Below are 19273 nucleotides of genomic sequence, written 5' to 3' on the forward strand. Positions count from 1 at the left end.
GGCTTGGCAGGTGGGGTGCCTGCCCTGGGACCAGCCGGCCCAGCTGCTTCGGCGGTGGGCGATGGTGGCACCCGGCGCTGAGTGCCGCCGCGCCGCGGAGGATGCCAGAGGCGTCAGTGCAAGCCAGCAGCCCTTTCCACACGCGTGAGCCATGAGCTGCTACAGGTGACAGCCCAGGACATGGGGCCTGCGCTCCATCCTGCCCTCCAAACACAGGCGAGGAAAACTGAACCCGCCCAGAGGAGGGAAACCGGAGGAAACATTCCCCAGGTGAAGCCTGGGCGTCCCCAGGTGACGCGTGAACCCTCGAATCTCTCCGTCCTCGGGACCGGCGCTGGGTCTTGCTTCCCTTGCGGCTGTTCTTTGCCGCCGTAGGTGGGCATCACAGCCCAGCAGCTCTGCCCCGAAACCAAATCCCAGAGCCAGGACGTCCTAGGGCTGGGAGGAGGGGGTCAGCCTCTGTCCCTGGGCGCCGACAGGGCCGAGTCTGAATGGAACGTTAGGCGTCCCGCGGCCCCTCCCGGGGCAGGGGCTCCTCCGGGGCCTGTCCTCCCGCCTCCTGCCGTCTCCCCACCCCATCCCCGTGCTGTCGCTGCCCCAGCCCGTGGCCATGCCGGTCCTCAGGGCGGCCTGCTGCGCCTCTCCTTCCCTTCCGGGCGCCTCCCATCTCCCGCTCGCCTCTCAGGACTGAGCCAAGTCTGAACGCAGCCCCTCAGGATTGTGTTGGCCCCGTGGTGATCACAGAGCTCGTTGCCCAGTGTCCCCAGGCTGCCACACGGACCTGGTACAGCCGACTCATGACGTCTCCACCTCCTCTTGGTACGGTCACTGTCCCGTGCAAGGTCGCCAAGCACTGAACAGCTGCCTCCTCAGCTGGGGCCTCAGGAAACACAGGAGACGTGGGGCATCCGCGACGTGACAGAAGGGGACGCGGGACATCCCCTATGTGGCTGACGGGACAGGGGACGTCCCGAGGTGTGACCGAGGGGACGCGGGATGTCCCTGATGTGACCGAGGGGTCGCGGGACGTCCCGAGGTGTGACCCAGGGGACGCGGGAGGTCCCTTATGTGACTGAGGAGACGCGGGATGTCCCTGATGTGACCGAGGGGTCGCGGGACGTCCCGAGGTGTGACCCAGGGGACGCGGGAGGTCCCTGATGTGACCGAGGGGTCGTGGGACATCCCGAGGTGTGACCGAGGGGACGCGGGAGGTCCCTGATGTGACCGAGGGGTCGCGGAAAGTCCCGAGGTGTGACTGAGGGGGATGCCTGCTGTCTCCTGCTGTGTTGCGGGTGGAGAAGCGGCCTGAGTTGCAGGCTGTAGGAGTGACGTCCGCTCACAACGTTAGAATCAGTGCACAGCGTGACTCCTGAGGGCCGTGTGCTGTGTCTCGGCTGCAGGTTGGTGGCGGGGCCCCTGGTGCTTGTGGGCGTGGAGCTGTGCTGTGTGAGCCTGGTTGGGGCAGCTGGGACGGGGGCACCCCGCCGTGAGCACACCGCCACTGCACCCCGTCCTTGGCTGTGCGGGCCTGGCTGCCCGGCCCAACCCCCTGGACGTAACCACCCCTGGAGGGGCGGTGCTACCTGTGAGCCCCTCTCCTGCGTTTGCCTTCCATCTGCTTTTCCACGTGTGTCTCTGGATGCCCAGGGGCCGTGGGCTCCGTGTGTCCCTAGTGCCCTGGGTGCGCTGAGTTTCCCAGACCTCGTTGGCGGGCGTACCTCTCGCCATCCCCTCTCTGGAACACCTGGTCACTCCCCGTCCCCCGCCGGTCCCATGGCCTGAGGCCTTGGGTGCTCATCCCTCGCTCCAGCGCTTCCCACCAGGACCCTGGGCTCTTTCTGCTGCGTCACGGTGTGTCCTCGTGTCCCCAACCACAGGGAATCTGGGGTGTGTCCAGGAGGTGGGCCGTGGGCTGGACTGTGCTTCCCTGTCCCTGCCCATCAGGGATGCCCGGATGCGTGAGTCTCCATGGGCATTACAGGCCGTGACTCGGGGCAGCTGTTTCTGGCACCTAGGAGGCCTTCCCGGGTCAGCGCAGAGGCACACTGCACATCCTGCAGGGGGACAGTGCCCCACAGTCCAGGGACAGCAAGCCTCACCGCGTGCAGCCACCCTCCCGGCCTCCCCAGACCTGCCCAGTCCCAGCGCGTCCACTCCCAGCAGGTGCTTCCTGAGTGGTTCCACTGACTGGTCCCGTCTACTCAGGGGCATTGGCGAACGCAACCCTCCTTTGCATGCGTGGTGCACGCTTCTGACCTGTGACTGCACCGAGCTCACGGGTCACCCCGTCGGCCACCGGGCAGACATCCTGACACTGCCGTTTGGAAGGCGCGGTGTGGCTCCAGGATGGCTTCCGGGCGCTCCCTGTGCCAGGATGCTGAGCCCTCGGGGCTGTGGTGCTTTCTGAGGGCCGTGCCCAGCCACGGGGCTGGCCTCACATCCCGTCCACAGGGAAGGGCGGTGTGGGGACAGGCGGTTCCAGGCGCGAGACGCAAACGAGGGGACAGCCCGCCTGTGCCGACCTTGGCCTCCCGGGAGGGCAGGAGGGCAGGTTCTCTCAGCAGCCGTCCTTGTCCTGAGGGGTCACACCCGAGGCAGGATCGGGGAAGCAGGGCCGTGTGTGTGGCGCTCCGCCACGGGCCCGTCACCTCCCGTGTCTGCAGTCAGCCCGGTGATGGTCTGGGCGTTCTGTCCACAGTCGGGTTCGCTGGGCTCGGGGCAGCCGCTCTGGTCCAGCCCGCCTCTGCTCAGTACGCACCGGCGGGAAGCAGGTGCTCACCGTGCTGGGTCCTCACTGCTCTCTCTCTCAGGTCCAGACGAGGAAGGAACAGCCCCTGCCGCCCGCTGCCAGCCTGAGCATCCCCACGTTCTACTTCCCCCGAGGCCGCCCGCAGGACGCGGTGAACGTAGACGCCATCATCGCCAAGATCGAGAGGACTTTCGCCCAGTTCCCGCACGAGAGGGCCACCATGGGGGACATGGGCAGAGTGGCCAAGGTGGGTGTATGCGCGTGGGGACGTGGCCCGCGGTCCCCCTGCGGTCGTGGCCTCACACTGCCTGACATTCCCTGGGGCCTGAGGTTCTCTGTTAGTCCAGCGGTTTGGACTTGGTGATCCTACCACAGGAGCTGAGGCCCGACCCCCGGCCTCGGAATCGGGATCCCACAAGCCACACGGCACTGAAAAAAAAAAAAAAAGGCAAAGCAGGGCAATAAGAAAGAATAAAAACTAAAATAAAATTCGAAAAATAAAAATATTGTAAAATTAAAAATAAAACAACAACAACAAGGCAAAACAGAACCACGACAGCAGAAAAAAGAAAAAAGGGGCTGGAAGAGGCCTGAGGGGCGGGGCTTAGGCCCAGCACAGCGGGAGGGGCCCTGGAGGGCTGAGGGGTAGGCCCAGGACCCCCGGCAGGCTCGCCAGGGCGGGGGAGACGCCGGCCACGCTCCCCTCTGACCCCCTGATCCCCCTCCCATGTGGGAACCCCTCCCCGCCCCGAGGGTGCTGGTCCCATCCCACCTCCACTTTTCCTCCCCTCCTCCTTCCCCTCCACGTCCTGCCCAGTTGCTTGGGGATCCCTCCCTTCCCTTTAGATGTCTGAGGCCCCACCGGCACCTGGCCGGCGCCCCGTTGTGAGGAGACGCGAACTCCGCCTCCTCCTGTGCGCCGTCTGGACCCCTCCTCCTCCAGGGTGTTTACTGCCCCCTCTTTAACTCGTGTCTGTTAGAATGAAGCGGTCTGTTCCGTTGTCTGTCCCTTCAGGGGAATTCTCTTGGTCTGTTAACTGCGAGTGGTTTCTCTGCTTCTTGTACTTAACGTTTCTCTTACTCTGTGAGTTTAGGAGAAACAATTACGTGTTGTAGTCTTGGGAGGCTATTTTATGTGGGACCCTGCCCCGTAATATTTTGGGCACAAGGGCAGCTTTTAGTTTGCATGCTTGCCACCTCTTTCCTCAGCGTGTGCTTGCTGTTACCCCCGTAATAGGGGTGGGCAGGGGCCGGCAGCCCGTGCGCACTCCCGGGGCCCCTACCATCAGGGGCAGTGATTGACGCTTGCTGACAGGTCTCTCCGCAGGGGCGGTGGCCCGCGCGCGCTCCCAAGGCCCTCGCCGGGCAGGGACAGTGATTAGCACCTGCTCGCTGGTCTCTTAGGCACAGTGGCAGCCGGCCTGCTCCCAGGATGGCAGGGGCAGTGATTGTTGCCTGCTCCCTCATCTCTCGCAGCAGCGGTGGCTCACGCCCACCCCGGGGCTCGTGTAGGCGGTGTGCTGTTGCCTGAGAGCGTGCGCGCTTGGGGAGAGAAGCTTCTTCAGTGGTCCCGCCGTTCCCCTTGCACATCCCCCAACAATCGTGCCTTGCCTCTCTGGGGGGACCCAGGCTTCTTCCACGTACACCCTCCATGGCCACACTCCAGCCCCTTCAGGATGTCTCCACGCAGCCAACCCCCGTCCTCTCCCCGGGTCTGACCTCTGAAGCCCAAGCTTCAGCACCCAGCCCCCACCCGCCCCAGTGGACGGGTGTCTCAGTCTGGGGAGCACAGGGCAGCAGTGACCACCGTATGTGCAGGTCACTGTCTGCGTTGCCTTTCTCAGACCTGTTGTTGTGCTCTCTCTGAGGCCCTGAAGCTCCCCCTTGGTCCACGCTGATCTCCCTGCCGGCGAGGGCACTCTCCAGGGCGCAGGAACCTTTCCTCTTCCACAGCTCCCTCCCTTGGGCCCAGGTCCTGTCCCCATTCCTTTCTCTCTCTCTCTTTTTCTCTTCTTTGTTTTGCCCTGCCTGGTTCCGTGGAGATTTTCTTGCCCTTTCTGAAGTCTGAGGTCTCCTGCCAGCGTGCAGTAGGCGTCCGGTGAGAGCTGTTCCGCACGCAGGTGGGTTGTTCTTGTATTTGTGGGAGGATGTGAGTTCCATGTCCTCCTCTTCCTCCGCCGTGATCGCTTTCCTCCACATTTTCCTCTTTGAGTTTTAATTTCCTTTAATGTTACTGCTTTATTAAGGGTTTTAATTTCTGGGATCACTTTTGGTCATTTATGCTTTTTTCTAAAACAATCGTTGGCATGATTATAAATGTATTATCTAAAGCTTTTCCTTATCTTCTCGTATGATTCTTTTAAAATTTTTGTTTTCTTTTGGAGTATAGTTGATATACAATGTTGTGTTAGTTTCAGGTGTACAGCAAAGTGATTCACTTATACATATATCTATTTCTATTTCAGAATTTTTTTCCCACTTAGGTTATTACACGATATTGAGTAGAGTACCCTGTGCTATACAGTAGGTCCTTGTTGATTATCTGTCTTGTATGTAGTAGGGTGTATATGTTAACTCCAGACCCCTATTTTATCCCTCCCCGTTGCCTTTCCCCTTTGGTGCCATAAGTTTGCTTTCTAAGTTTGTGAGTCTGTTTCTGTTTTGTTAATAAGTTCATTTGTATCATTTTTTTAGATTCCACATATAAGTGATATCATATGATATTTGTCTTCCCTGTCTGACTTAGTTCACTTAGTATGATCATCTCTAGGTCCATCCATGTGGCTGCAAATGGCATGATTTCATTCTCTTTGATGGCTGAGTCGTATTCCATTGTACGTATGTACCACATCTTTATCCGTTCACCTGTTGATGGACATTTAGGTTGCTTCCATGTCTTGGCTATTGTAAATAGTGCTGTAACGAACATTGGGGTGCGTTTATCTTTTCAAATTATGGTTTTCTTTGGATATATGCCCTGGAGTGGGTTAGCTGGATCACTTGGCAACTCTGTTTTTAGGTTTCTGAGGAACCTCCACACTCTTCTCCACGGTGGCTGCACCAACTTACATTCCCACCGGCAGTGTAGGAGGGTTCCCTTTTCTCCACACCCTCCCCAGCATTTACTGCTTGTACATTTTTTAACAGTTGCCATTCTGACCAGTGTGAGGTGATACCTCGTTGTAGTTTTGATTTACATTTCTCTGATAGTTAGCAGTGTTGAGCATCTTTTCATGTGCTTTTTGGCCATTTGTATGTCTTCTATGGAGAAGTGTCTATTTAGATCTTCTGCCCAGTTTTCAGTTGGCTTGTTTTCTTTCATACTGAGCTGCATGAGCTGTTTGTATATTTTGGAGATAAATCCTTTGTCAGTTGCTTCGTTTGCAAATGTTTTCTCCCACTCTGTGTGTTGTCTTTTTGTTTTGATGATTTCCTTTGCTATGCAAAAGCTTGTAAGTTTAATTAGGTCCCATTTGTTTATTTTTGTTTTTATTTTCATTACACTGGGAGCTAGGTTCAAAAAGATACTGCTGTGATTTATGTCAGAGTGTCTGTCTTTGTTTTCCTGTAAGAGTTTTATAATATCCAGTCTTACATTTAGGTCTTTAATCCATTTTGAGGTTTTTTTGTGTACGGTATTACACAGTGTTCTAATTTCTTTCTTTTACATGTAGCTGTCCAACTTTCCCAGCACCACTTATTGAAGAGACTGTCTTTTCTCCATTGTATATTCTTGCCTCCTTTGTCGTAGGTTAATTGACCATAGGTGCATGGGTTTATCTCTGGGCTTTCTATCCTGTTCCGTTGAATGTTTTTATGCCAGAACCATACTGTTATGATTACTGTAGCTTTGTAGTGTAGTCCAAAGCCAGGGAGCCTGATTACTCCAGCTCTGTTTTTCTTCTCAAGATTGCTTTGGTTATTTGGGGGTCTTTGTGTTTCCATATAAATTAAAATTTTTTTTCTTCTAGTTCTATGAAAAATGCCATTGGTAAATTGCTAGGGTTTGCATTGAATCTGAGATTGCCTTGGGTAGTATATTCATTTTGGCAGTATTGATTCTTTCAATCCAAGAACATCAAGTCTGCACATTTGACCCTTTGTCTTCGTAGGGTTATTTATCTCAGATTCCTTTTGACTAGTCATGCTAGAGGTTAACTTATATTTTTTCAGATAAGATCTATCAACTTCATTGAGTACTTTAATTTTTTGTTCATCTCCTTCATGAACCTCTGCTTTCATTTTTGTTACTTTCTTACATTTTTTCTGTTGTCACTTCTTTCCAGCTTCTTGAATTGAACAATTATTTTTCAGTCAGCTTTATTGAGATATAATGGACACAGAGTAACACTCCCCAGTTCTAAGTATACAGTTTGACAGAATTTGATAAAAGTTCACCCCTGTGGATCCACATCACTGGCAAGGTAGGGAACGCTAATCCCCCAGGGATGTCCCTTGGCCTCCTTGATCAGTGGGTTGGGCCAGAGGGCGTGGCTTGGGCATCTGCCCACCCCCGTGGTGGTGCCGTGTACAGGGGTCATGGGTGCAGGACCCTGCTTTGCTCCTGGCACCGCAGAAGTGACAGTTAGGTTCTGACTTTTTTGTGTCTTGTTCATAATTTGCCCAGCTGCACGTGTGTGCGGTTATGTTTAGCCCCTTGTAGTTTCTTTGTATCTGCTGCTGGAGGAGAGGTGTGTCCAGGTGCAAGCCCTGCAGCAAAGCGTCCCAGGTCCTGGCCTACCTCACCGTCACTCCCTGGCCCTATGGTGCTGCTGTTTTGCCTTTTCTAGAATTTCACGTGAGTGGGATCATGTGGTGGTTGTCTTGGGTTCTTCTGGCTCTTTCACCCAGCCTAATCGTCAATGTTCGTCCTTAGCATTTACTGCTAAGTAGCATTCTGTGCACACGTCCCTCGGTGTATCTGTTTACTGGTGGATGAAAGGTTGTTCCCAGTTTCGTCTCATGAATAAAACTGTTGTCTGTACACGGGATTTGTGCGACACCTTTGCAAGTTCTCTGAGGTGAGACATGCTGCAGAGTTGAATTGCTTGGTCATCTGGTGACTCTATCTTTAATTTTATAAGAAGCTGTAAAACCGTCTTCCAGCGTGACTGTCCGCTGTGTGTGTCCAGCCAGCAGTGTGTGAGACGCCAGTTGCTCCGTAAGCTGCCAGCACTTGGTGTTGATGCTTCTTAGCTGTAGCCGAGCTGGTGCCTGTGCAGAGGTCGCTTACTGTGGCTTCGTGTCTCATTTCCCTAATGATGATGTTCAATCCCTGGTTATGTATTTGTTTCTCATCAGCATCTTTTTCTTCTTTTGGCAGCTCTCTTGAGGTATAACTGATGTGAGGTAAACAGTAGATGTTTACTGTGTACATTTAGTGAGCTTTGATGTGTGTGAATCCCTGTGAAGCTAGGCAGACAGTCGAGATGAGAAGCATTTCCAGCGTCCCCCAAAATTGGCTTCTTTCCAGTCCATCCTGGCCCAGCCCCAGGCCCCCACTGGTCTACTTTCTGTCACTGTGGATTAGAGTTTCCTAGAACTTCACGTAAATAGAAGTAGGTACTTATTTTTTTTAATTGTGGTAAAATTCACATAAAAGTCTGTCAGCACGTTAGCCATTCTAAAATCTAAAATTTAGGGGCCCTTATTACATACACAGTGTTGCACGACCCTTACCGCTGTCTAGTTACAGAGCACTCTCATCACCCCAAAAGACGCTCTGGGCCCCTTGGCATCACTGCGTTCCCCCTCCCCCAGCCCCTGACACCGCTCCTCTGCTTCTTGTCTCTGTGGATTTGCCTGTTCTAAAGCTTTCATATTAATGGAACCAATACACGAATTGTCCTGTGTCTGGCTTCTTTCCTTTACTTGGCGTCATGTCCTCAAGGTCCATCCACGTGGTCCACGTGTCAGAGCTTCACTCCTTCTCATGGCTGGGTCATATTCCATTAGGTGCTTGGACCCCGTTCTGCTTATTCACTCACCCATAGATGGGCGTTCGGGTGGTTTCCACCTTTTGGCTGTTGTGAGCAGTGCTACTGTGAACATTTGACTATGAGTGTTTGCGTGAGGCCCCGTTTTCAGTTCTTTTGGCTGGGGGGCGGCGGTGGTGTGTGTGTGTGTGTGTACACGTACCTAGGAGTGGAATTGCTGGGTCATGTGGTAATTCTGTGTTTGACTGACGGAGGGGCCACCCAGCTGACTTCCACGGCAGCTGCACCATCTTGCGTCCCCACCCGCACGTGTGGGTTCCCGTCTCTCCACGTCCTCTGCACGCTTGCTTTTCTCTCTCTCACTGTAGCCATTTGTCTTGGTTCAGGCTGATGTACCAAATCCTGCAGACTGGGTGGCTTATAAACAACAGAAGTTTGCTTCTCCTAGTTCTGGAGGCTGGATGTCCCAGATCAAGGTGTCAGCAGGGCTGGTTCTGGTGCGGGCTGTCCTCTGGGGTACAGAAGTTTCTTGCTGTGTCCTCACCCGCAAGAAGCGGTGAGGGAGCTCTCTGGAGTCCCTTTTCTAAGGACACTAATCCCGTTCATAGGGCGCCACCTTCATGACCTCATCGCCTCCCAAAGGCTCCACCTCCTAATGCCATCACCTCGGGCGGGGGCGGGGGGGGGGACACAAACATTCAGACCACAGCTCTATCCTATTGGGTATATGGAGATAACTTGTTTTAATTTGCACATTTCTAATGACGGACAGTACTGAGTGAGCATCTTTTAAATGTGCCCATTTGTCATTGTATGTCTTCTTTGATGACGCGCCTGTTCAGATCATTTGCCCGTTTAGAAATCTGGTGTTTTCTTACTAGTGAGTCATGTGTGCTTTGCATGCACTCTGGACCCCAGTCCTTTGTCAGAGGTGCGTGCAGCAGACGCTGTCTCCCCGTGCTCGCTCGTCGTTCTGCTCTCGTAACAGTCTTTGGAATTGCAAGCGTTTTTCATTTTGATTGTGTCCAGCTCTCAGATCCCCCACTTGGTTTATGCATTTGTATCCTTGGTGAGAAGTGCTGGAAAATCCAAGCCAGTAGGCTTTTTCTCCTGTGTTTTCTTCTAAAGGCCGATTCGGGTAACTCTTCCCTTCAGGTCTGTGCTCCACTCTGAGTTGGGTCCTGGCACATGTGGGGTAGGAGGGAAGGTGCATCTCTGCACACGGTGTCCAGTGGCCCCAGACCCACTCGTTGGGCACCTCGTCCTCCCGCTGACTTGCCTCGGCACCTTCTTCCGACGGGAATTGCCGTACGTGAGTCTGTCCCTGGACGCTCTTGGGTGTCGGTGACGGGTTGTCTGTCACAGCGGGACAGCACGGCCCCGCTGCTGTAGCTTCACTGCTGTGTTCGTTTCAGGCAGTGCCGATTTTCCTGCTTCTCTCTGCTTCTCAAGTGCTGAGACTGTTCTGGTGTCTCTGCATTCCCACGTGAACTTCAGAATCACCTCCGCACGTCTGCGCAAGAAGCCTGCTGGGATCCGGCTTGTGCTCGTCTGCGTGCGCAGGTGGCCTGCTGGGATCCGGCTTGTGCTCGTCTGCGTGCGCAGGTGGCCTGCTGGGATCCGGCTTGTGCTCGTCTGCGTGCGCAGGTGGCCTGCTGGGATCCGGCTTGTGCTCGTCTGCGTGCGCAGGTGGCCTGCTGGGATCCGGCTTGTGCTCGTCTGCGTGCGCAGGTGGCCTGCTGGGATCCGGCTTGTGCTCGTCTGCGTGCGCAGGTGGATTTGGGGACAGCCCACGCCTTTCCAACGTCGAGTCTGCGGGCTTATGACCCCGGCATTTCTCAGACTTCAAGTCATCGTTAATTTCTCTCAGTACCGTTTTGTCATGTTCATCTTTCATCAAACGTATGAATACTTGGGCATAACCCAGTGTTTCCTATCTTTGATGATACCGTCAGTAGCGTTATTTTACTGCAGTTTACGGCTGTTCCTTGAAGTGTACAGAAGTACTGTTGATTTTTGTGTGTTGACTTTGGACGAAACATACTCATCAGATCACTTTTTCAGGTTCCTTAGGAGTTTCTAATAGACGATCACGTCCTCCAGAGATAAAGAGGGTGTCCCCGTTTCCTCTGTAATCTGTGTGTCTTGTATCCTCTTTCCTGCCCTGTTCACTGTGCTGGCCAGGCCTCCCTGAGGACGTTGTCTCAGGGTGTGGGAGCGGCACAGCCCTCCTCCCCGGCCTTAGGGCGCGTCGCTCCCCGCAGGCGCAGTGTGGGGGCTGCAGCTGCTCCTGTGTCCTTTACCAGGTTTGAGGAACCTAGTTTGCTGAGAGCCCTTGTACTGTGTGAAATCTCGAAGGCGTGTTGAAATTTGCCCAGTGCTTTTCTGCACGTACTGAGGGCTCCTGTGGTTTTTCTTCTTCCCTCGAGCCGTCTTGCGTCTTTGGATGAATCCCATTTCATCATAAATCCTGTCTCTTCCTGCTTACGTGCTTTTGGATCCTGATTGCTTGTGTTTTGTTAGGGTTTAAATCCAGGCTCCGGAAAGACGCCCATCTAGAGATGCCTTGTCTAGTGAGTTCTCTGGTTCGGTAGCAGGGTGGCCTGGCCTCACAGAATTGGTTGGGCTATTGCCCTCTTTTCTGGAGCCACGTGTTTAGAACTGGGCTGGTGTTCTACGTTAAACGTTGGCAGAATTCACGGTGAAGCATTGGGGTTGGACATTCTCTCCCTGGGAAGGTTGTGGACATTGCGTTTGATGGGGTAGTTCCCGTCTTTCAAGTGTGTGCCCAGCTCCCGTGACTTGGTGAATTTATTGACACACGTTGTTGATAAGATTCCACACGTTTAGGGTCTGTACTGACTGACGTCCCTCTGCCACTTCTGATGTTGGCATTTGTGTCTTCTGTCCTTGTCCTCAGTCAGCTTGGCCAGAAGTTTTTTTATTTTCCTGATCTTTTCTGAGAACTAGCTTTTAGTTTTGCTAACTTTTTTGTAATGATTTCCTATCGCATCGATTTCCCGTCTTTATTGTTTCCTCTCTTCTGCTCCCTTTAGGGCTAACTGTTCTCCTTGCAGTTTCTTAACGAGGCAGCTTTGTGCACTCAGCCTTTCTGCTTTGCTCACGGAAGCACGTAATGCTGTGAACTTCCTTCCAGGCGCTGCTTGACGGGCATCCCAAACATTGTTGATGTGTTGGTTTTTGGGTTTTTTTGTGGTTTTTTTTTTTTTCCCCTTCTCATTCAGTGCAAACTACATTTGTGTTTGTCTTGTAACTTCTCCTTTGGCTGATGTGTTATTTAGAATTTCGTTGTTTTGATTTTCAGCTCCTGCACCTTGTTTAGACATGTTTTGGTTACTGATTTCCAGTTTAGTTCTGTCGTGGGCAGGGGTGCTCTGTCTGGTCTCAGTGCTTCCAGATATACTGAGACTTGTTTTCTGGGCTGAGGGTGGTCGTCTTGGTAAACGCGCACTTGAAGGCCGTCCAGCCCTTGAGTGTCAGCTTGCTCCCTGGGTTCCGAGCGTGTCCAGGTCCCGGCGTTCTGGCAGCTTCTGCCTGTTCCGTCGGTGAGGGTGCGGCTCCCGATGCTGAGTGACTGCGGGGTTTCCCTGGGGAGCTGTGGGCCGGGGGCCGTGGCCTTTGTGCCTCTGTGGGCGGCTGTGTCGTGTGAGGACCTCCTGTCCCCAGATCAGCTCCGCCCTCACACCCCTTCTTCTCTCTCGTCATTGCGACACGGCCCTTGTTCTTGCCGGAGACATGCTTCTCGGGAGCCTGCGCGCCCGAGATCAGTGGACCCGCTTCTCTGAACACAGAAAGGGGCAAACGGCTGATCCGTGAAAAGGACAGTCTCTGCTTCCTTTCCCGGCGCACGGAGGCCTCTTTCGGCACACGTGTGGGCTTTGATCTGGGCGTCCTGCAGTTCATCCAGTTCTGAGCCCTTCTGCCTGGAGTCAGCACGGGGGGGGGTGCTGAACCCACAGGGCCGCCCTCATTTCACACGCCAGGCCCGAGTCCGAGGCTGTCACCTGTGTGTCCGTCTGACCAACTCTGGATTCTGGGGGTTCCCACGACCCCCTCTCGAGTTCTGCAGTTTGCTCAGCAGCCCACGGGACTCAGGGAAACACCAGTTCATTATAAAGTGTTCCTTATGAAGGGTATGATGAGGGGTACAGATGAGCAGCCTGGTGAAGAGGCATCAGGGTGAGGCGTCGGGGGCTCCCTAGTGCAGCAGTCTGTCCCCATGGAGTTGGGGTGCATCTCTGTCCTGGTACGGCGGATTTGTTCCCTAACTTGGAAGGCCCCTGAACCTGCTCCCTTAGGGGATGTTTCAGAGATTTCATCCCATGGGCATGATCGAGGCTTCCCTCCACCTCTGCCCTCGCCCTCTGCAGAGAATGCTGGGGGGCTGAAAGTTCTAGCTCAGTAACCATGGCGTGGGCTCTTTAAGGACAGCCCCATCCACGACCAAACAGGCTCCCGTCCCCCCAGGAGATTCCAAGGGACTTGGGGGCTCCGTGTCAGGAGCCGGGGGCAGAGGCCAAATATCAGAGCAGAAGACGCTCCTGGCACCAGGTGTTCGTGGTGGGAGCACAGCTGCTCTGGGGCTCCCTCCCTTAGGGGACCCCACGGGGCGCCTGACCGGGAACCGGGCAAAGGCCAGCGCGCACCTGCGCACGGCCTGCACACAGAGTCCTGCACGGGGGACGTCAGATGCCCTGTGCCCCGTGAGCACAGCCAGACCCCAGGCCCCGGCCAGATGCTGCCGTGCTCGGGACAGGCTGTGTGGACGGACGGGGAGCTCTGTGTGTGCGCGGGCGTCGGGGGGTGCCGTAAGGGGCGTGAGGGCGGGGATCGGGGTCACCGCAGGGCTGCTCCTGACGGGGTGACGCGGGCCTCGGCGTGTGCCCGGGTCTCCCGTCACGTACACTAGATAGACGTTACAGACCTGTAAAACCTGACCCTGTTGTGTGTTTTTCCCTTCAGGGTGGCATTTTACCATACTTTTAAACGCGTTTCTTCGTACCTCTGGATTTCAGAGTTGGTGCTTCCCGTTCCCTTAGAATGTTTGCAGACGGTCCTGAGAGGTGGCGGACGGAGGTCACAGTGAAAGCGTTAGGATGGGCTCTCCAGCTGCCTGGGGGGTGGGTGGGCTTGGAAGTGCAGGCACCGCTCGTTCTGGGGACGTGAATGCAGGCGTCACCCCACGGGCAAGGGCACAGCTCCTGCTGTGCGGTGGACGGACGCACGGCCGTGGGACAGGATGGTGCCATCGCCCGAGTCCGCCCAACGAGCTCTCACGTGCCCGCACGAGCACCCCAGGCAAGGTGCCCGAGGCCCCTGGCTCCCCTGTCCCTGCCGCCTGCGCCCTCCCACCCCGGGGAGCGGCCAGTGTCCTCCACGCCCTGACTCACACAGCCCCCTCGGGGCCCTGGCGCCAGCATCCCTGGCAGGAGGCCTCTGCTGCCCGTCGCCCAGGACGCACGCCCGCCTGCGTGGAGTAGAGGCCTTTCAGCCCGCACTGTGCCCGAGCCTCGCCCCGTGGTCCCCGCCCCAGCGTGTGCGAGAAGCCACAGAGCGTCCAGACGCACGGCTCCCGCGCAGCTGGGCAGCTCCCTCCTGGGCGCCAAGGATAAGGCGCCGGCATGTTCTGGGCCTGGCGCGATGGGCAGGAGTGGACTCCGGTGGTGTCCCCCAGGGCGGCCCCTGCCCACGGGCATGCGTGGCCAGTGCTCGGGTCAGGGGGCGCGTCCTGCCAAACCATCTGCCGGCAGCCCTGCGAACGTTTTCCTGGTCTGCGGCTTGTTTCTGTGCCCTCGGCGACGTCTGCCCCGGAGTTCTGGTGGGGAAGCGGTTCAGTTTACCCACCTTCTCTTTCAGAGTTTTGGTGATTGAGTCACGTTTAGGGAACCTTTGCTTCTCCAGCATCGGGACGATCTCCTGCATTTCCTTCTGGAGTTTCACCGTCCACGCTTGGGGCCGGGCTCCCTCCCTCATGGTTTTGTAGAGTTGCCCCGCTGACCAGCTGGGCTCTCAGTATAGACGATTGTTCCCTCGGAGCTGCCGCCAGCCTTGTCTGTGCTGAGTTGGTGGGTGGACGTGGGCGTCTGACCCTAAACTGGTCCCTTCGTCTTTGCCCTGATGCACAGCCTCACTGCTGTGACTGCACGGAAGCCTTGACAGTCGTGTGCGTTTGCCCGTGGGCTTTGAATGAGCTGGTTGATTTCTGCAAAACACACCTTGCTGGGTGTGCATTGGCTTTGCGTTGAATCTGTGGGCGTCTGGGGAAGAGTTGACATTTTAACACATTATTGACCGGGGGATTTTTGCAGAAACTAACGCCTGTGACTGTAATGTCTCCAGTCAAAAATGTGTCAACAGCATTAAGTGTCCAGTCCAGGAATCTGTATGGTCTGTCCCTCCATTGGGGGGTCTTTGATTTCTCCCAGCCACGCTTTCTCGTTCCCTTTGTAGAGATCTCGCACTTTCAGTTACGTTTACCTGTAGGTTCATGTTTTTTATGCTGTTCATAGACGGCACTGTTACATTTTTTATTTTCTAATTGCTTGTTGCCAGTGTGTGGAAATATAATTGATTTTTGTATATTGTCCTGGGATCCCGCAGCTTTGCTGGTTTTCTGTTACAAGTAAGTCCCCTACGTACGCACCTTCAAGTTGCGAACTTTTAGAGATACGAACGTGCTTACTGTCAGCGTCAGGCACGAGTGAGAGTGACGTTGCAGCTCGCCCTCCACCTCGTACTACTGACGACCCTTCAGCTCTACCATCTCCCACCTCCTCTCCCTCCTCCAGGCAGTAACTCTTCTTGCCTGTTCCCTCGATGCCAGCCCCTGTGTGCCAGCTGTTGTACTGGACTGCTGTGCTTTTCAAGGGACTGTAAAAATGTTTTCTTCATCTTTTGTGTTTATTTTTTATGTATCATTTGCATGGGAAGTATTAGAAACCTGTTATAGTACAGTACTATGCAGCCGATTGTGTTAGTTGGGTACCTAGGCTGACTTTGTTGGACTTACCGACAAACTGGACTTCGGAACGTGCTCTCGGAATGGAACTCGTTCGTGTGTAGGGGACTTAGTGTAATTCTGGTATTTCGTAACCCTTTCGGAATTCTCCCTACCGTCGCGTATTTTTGCATTACCAGAGTTTCCCCTTTGTCTCTGCCCGGAGCGTCCCCTCCTCCATCTCTGCTGGTGGAGCCTGTCCCATTCCAGCTCAGGGCAGAGCCGGCCTGCGCGCGTCCCCACGTGCAGATGTGAGCCGTGGGCTCCTGTGTACGCCCCTGATTACAGTGCTGTGTTCCCTCCTCTTCTTAAGTTTCCTGGCCTGTTGTTTGTTTCACTGTGATTTTTCTTGTTTTTTCACTGCTGGATTCAATTTGCCAGCCTGGCTTTGTGTGGGATGTTGGCATCTCTGTTCCTGGGAGCTGAGGGCGCCTGATCTCCCTTTACAGGTGTCAGGGTCCAGGACGTGCAGCCTCGTAATAGGAGTTGGGAGACGTCCCTTGTTTCCATTCTCTGGAAGAGTGTGGGTACCATCCACGTGATTTCTTCCCTAAAGCTGGGCCTGGGATTTTCTTAGTGGGAAGGTTTTAAGCCACGGGTTCGGTCTCTTGAAATGTAGAACCGTCTGGATGTCCGTTGTCAGTTCTGGTTAGACACGTTCATTAGTCAAGGAGTCCGCCCTGCAGTCGTCACGTTTCCTGGCCTCCAGTTATTGGGAGTGTCCACTGCCTGTCTGTCAAGCGCTGGTGGGCTCTGCAGTGACCGCTGATGTGCGGAGCACGCGTTTCCTTTTTCTGCTTGTCCAGGAGTGTTGCTGAGGGGTGATTACTTGCTTAAAAGCTTTCCAAAGAGCTGACTCGGCCTTGTTGACTTTCTCTGTCGCGTATCTGCTCTCTTTTTCTCTTCTCTCAGCCTTTGTTGTTTCCGCCCTTCTTCTTCTGTGTTTACGGGAGGGAAGCTCAGAGCGGGGGTTTTCCGCCTGCTTCCCGGTCAGCACCTGCGCTGACAGCTGTGGACGCCAGCCCTGCGGTCGCCTGGACCCCTGAGATGTGCCCGGGTCACAGCCTCGTCCTTGTTGCACCCCGAGTGTCTCCTGACATTCTCTGTCGTTTACGCCGTCCCGACGCGTCATCGGAGGTGCTGCACATCCAGGGCTGGAGACGTGCTCGTCGCCTCTGTACAGCTGCCGATGTGACACCTCCAGTTGGGGCGGGTGGTCTGTGCCCCAGGCTCGGGAGCGCCATTTCCGTCAGCGTCTCCGGAGTGACAGCTGGGAGAGGCTGCCCCTTCCCCTGGAGGCCCCTGGGGCTGGCGCAGGCGCTGGGCTGCGCGGTCGGGCTGTGTGCACGCGGTGCGCTCCCAGCGCCTCGGGGGCTCGGGCAGCCGGGGTGCCAGGGCGCGCTAACCCTGTGTCGTCCCCCACCCTTCCCCCCGCAGGCCTGCGGCTGCCCGCTCTACTGGAAGGGGCCGCTCTTCTGCGGCGCCGGTGGAGAGCGCACGGGCTCCGTCTCCGTGCACAAGTTCGTCGCCATGTGGAGAAAGTGAGTCCCGGGGCGGGAGTGGTGGTCCGGCCTTGCCTCTGCCTCCACTGGCCGGCGCTCCTGCGGCCGGGACAGTAAGGGACTGAGACGGATGTCCGGGGGTGCCCGGCACGTCCGTCGTGTCCCTTGCGGGGCCCCATCCGTCTGTGCCCGTCCTCACGGAGCACCCGACCCCGGAGTCTGGGGAGGGGCCTGTGGCCGCGCGTGGGGTGCAGCTGGAGTGCCCTCTGTCGCCCAGGATGCTCCAGAGCTGTCATGATGACGCGGCCAAGTTCGTCCACCTGCTCGTGAGCCCCGGCGGCAGCTCCCTGGCGCAGGAGGACTTCATCCCCTTCTTGCAGGTGGGTCGCCCCCTCCTCGCAGGCGCGCCCGTGTCTACACCCCGGAGGCGGGCGGGCTCCCCGAAGCTGGCTCCACGCAGCCCTCCAAACCCGCGTGAGAGACAGGGCGGTGTGGACAGCTCCACACCTGAGCCTGCGGAGCGTGGAGCCGGACAGGGGTTAGCACCCTCGGGGCTGGGCCGCCCACGAGAAGCCGGCCGCGGTTTGCAGAATGCTCGTTTCCAAACGCCGTTCCAGTTCATGTAAACACGGTTTTATTTAGCGCTCTATGTTCCATCTTGTAGAGGGGAATCGAAGGTGGTCCCCGGTTACCCGCGTGTTCCCCGTGAACACGGAGGAACCGAAGTTACCAAAACCATTTGAATAGAAGTGACTTAAAGGGCTCCTGGGACTGCAGTGCTCTGTTAAGTGAGGATATCGCAAATTTTCTTTCTCAGAATCTGGGATGGACTTGCACGGTGGTCTTTTATACATTTACATGTGTCAGGTTATTACCCTCGGCCGCGAGAGGTGGCCTGCTTCCTTAGCTCGTGGCCCAGATGATTCTGTGTGATCCTTTAATTTGATGTGATTTCTTGTAACCGTGTGTTTGGGGTGATGCTGCGTGAGTGGCTCTGTGGCTGGATGTGTGAACCTGGATGTTGCTGGTGGACACGTGCGTTCTTATCCCTGGGCCTGGCGGCACATCCCAGGGCCGTGTCCCATCCCCTGTGTGCAGGACGTGGTGAACACCCACCCGGGCTTGGCATTCCTGAAGGAAGCGTCAGAGTTCCACTCCCGCTACATCACCACGGTGAGTACGAGCACGTCCGCTGCCCCTGTGGCTTCCGTGGGCGCCTGAGGCCCGGGCTCCAGGCCCGCCGTGAGGGAACGGACACCCAGCCCCGGACCTGTGGCCCTTCACGGCCCGCTTTCTCACCAGGAGGCGGGCGTGGGGCTCGGGCACGGGGAGGGCTGTGTGTCCCACCTGGGTCCCCAGCTGGGCGCGCTCAGCGAGAGCCTGGGTGGTCCTGGCCGCGTGCCCCGGGGTCGGACAGGGCGGGGCAGGCGAGGGGACGTCCAGAGACCCAGCGGTCTCCCTCTCTGGGCAGGAGGGGCCTCAGAGGACACCCGGGCCCCTCCTCCTGAGGGCCGGGTCTCCTCGGGTCCAGGCGAGCACGCCCAGCGAGTTGGAGCACGGCGCTCTGAGCGCTGCAGGTGGGATGCCGGCCTGGCCTGGGGACAGGAGGACCCCATGGCCCATCCCCCGCCCCCGCCCTGGTCAGAGGGCACCCGGGGAGGACGGCCCTCCGGCTCTAGGTGGAGGTGGGCGGCGCGGCAGCCCCGTGGCACGCCGGCCGGGGGCACGCTTGTCGTGCGTCGCGGAGCGCATGCTCATGGCAGTCCGCGTGCCCGTGGTTCCCCAGGCCTCCCTCCACCCCCTCACCGCTCTGCATCGCCCTGAGGGCCCGTCTCCGAAGAGCGGTGCCTGGAGCCGTTCCTCATTCCAGCGGCAGCAGGGAGTGCTGCGTGTGAACGGGGCTGTGCGCCAGGTGCTCCGTTCCCATGCCCCGACCTCCCTGCGCAGACAGGACAAGGCAGGGCACGTCCGGGGGGTGGGAGGACAGCCTCCAGCAGGGACGGGGGAAGGGGATGTCTCAGACGAGGACAGGTTGGCAGGGATGCCCTGGGAGGACAGGTGAGGGGAC

General features: G+C 56.5%; 1 protein-coding gene across 7 annotated transcripts in view; it reads left to right on the forward strand.

Moving 5' to 3' along the window:
* Positions 1-19273, forward strand: part of LOC137217461 (serine/threonine-protein phosphatase 2A regulatory subunit B'' subunit beta-like) — a 53039-nt gene that overhangs the window by 20949 nt on the left and 12817 nt on the right. For 6 of the 7 annotated variants that reach the window (XM_067724325.1, XM_067724326.1, XM_067724332.1 and 3 more), the window contains exons 2-5: positions 2811-2996; positions 17141-17244; positions 17483-17585; positions 18304-18378. In XM_067724325.1, coding sequence (XP_067580426.1) covers positions 2811-2996; positions 17141-17244; positions 17483-17585; positions 18304-18378 — 468 coding nt within the window. Of the gene's footprint in view, positions 1-1953; positions 2164-2810; positions 2997-17140; positions 17245-17482; positions 17586-18303; positions 18379-19273 lie in introns of those variants that run through there. The other variant, XM_067724328.1, reaches the window with a different exon arrangement.

This window comes from Pseudorca crassidens, chromosome X, assembly GCF_039906515.1.
Source record: "Pseudorca crassidens isolate mPseCra1 chromosome X, mPseCra1.hap1, whole genome shotgun sequence".
Classification (NCBI taxonomy): Eukaryota; Metazoa; Chordata; class Mammalia; order Artiodactyla; family Delphinidae; genus Pseudorca; species Pseudorca crassidens.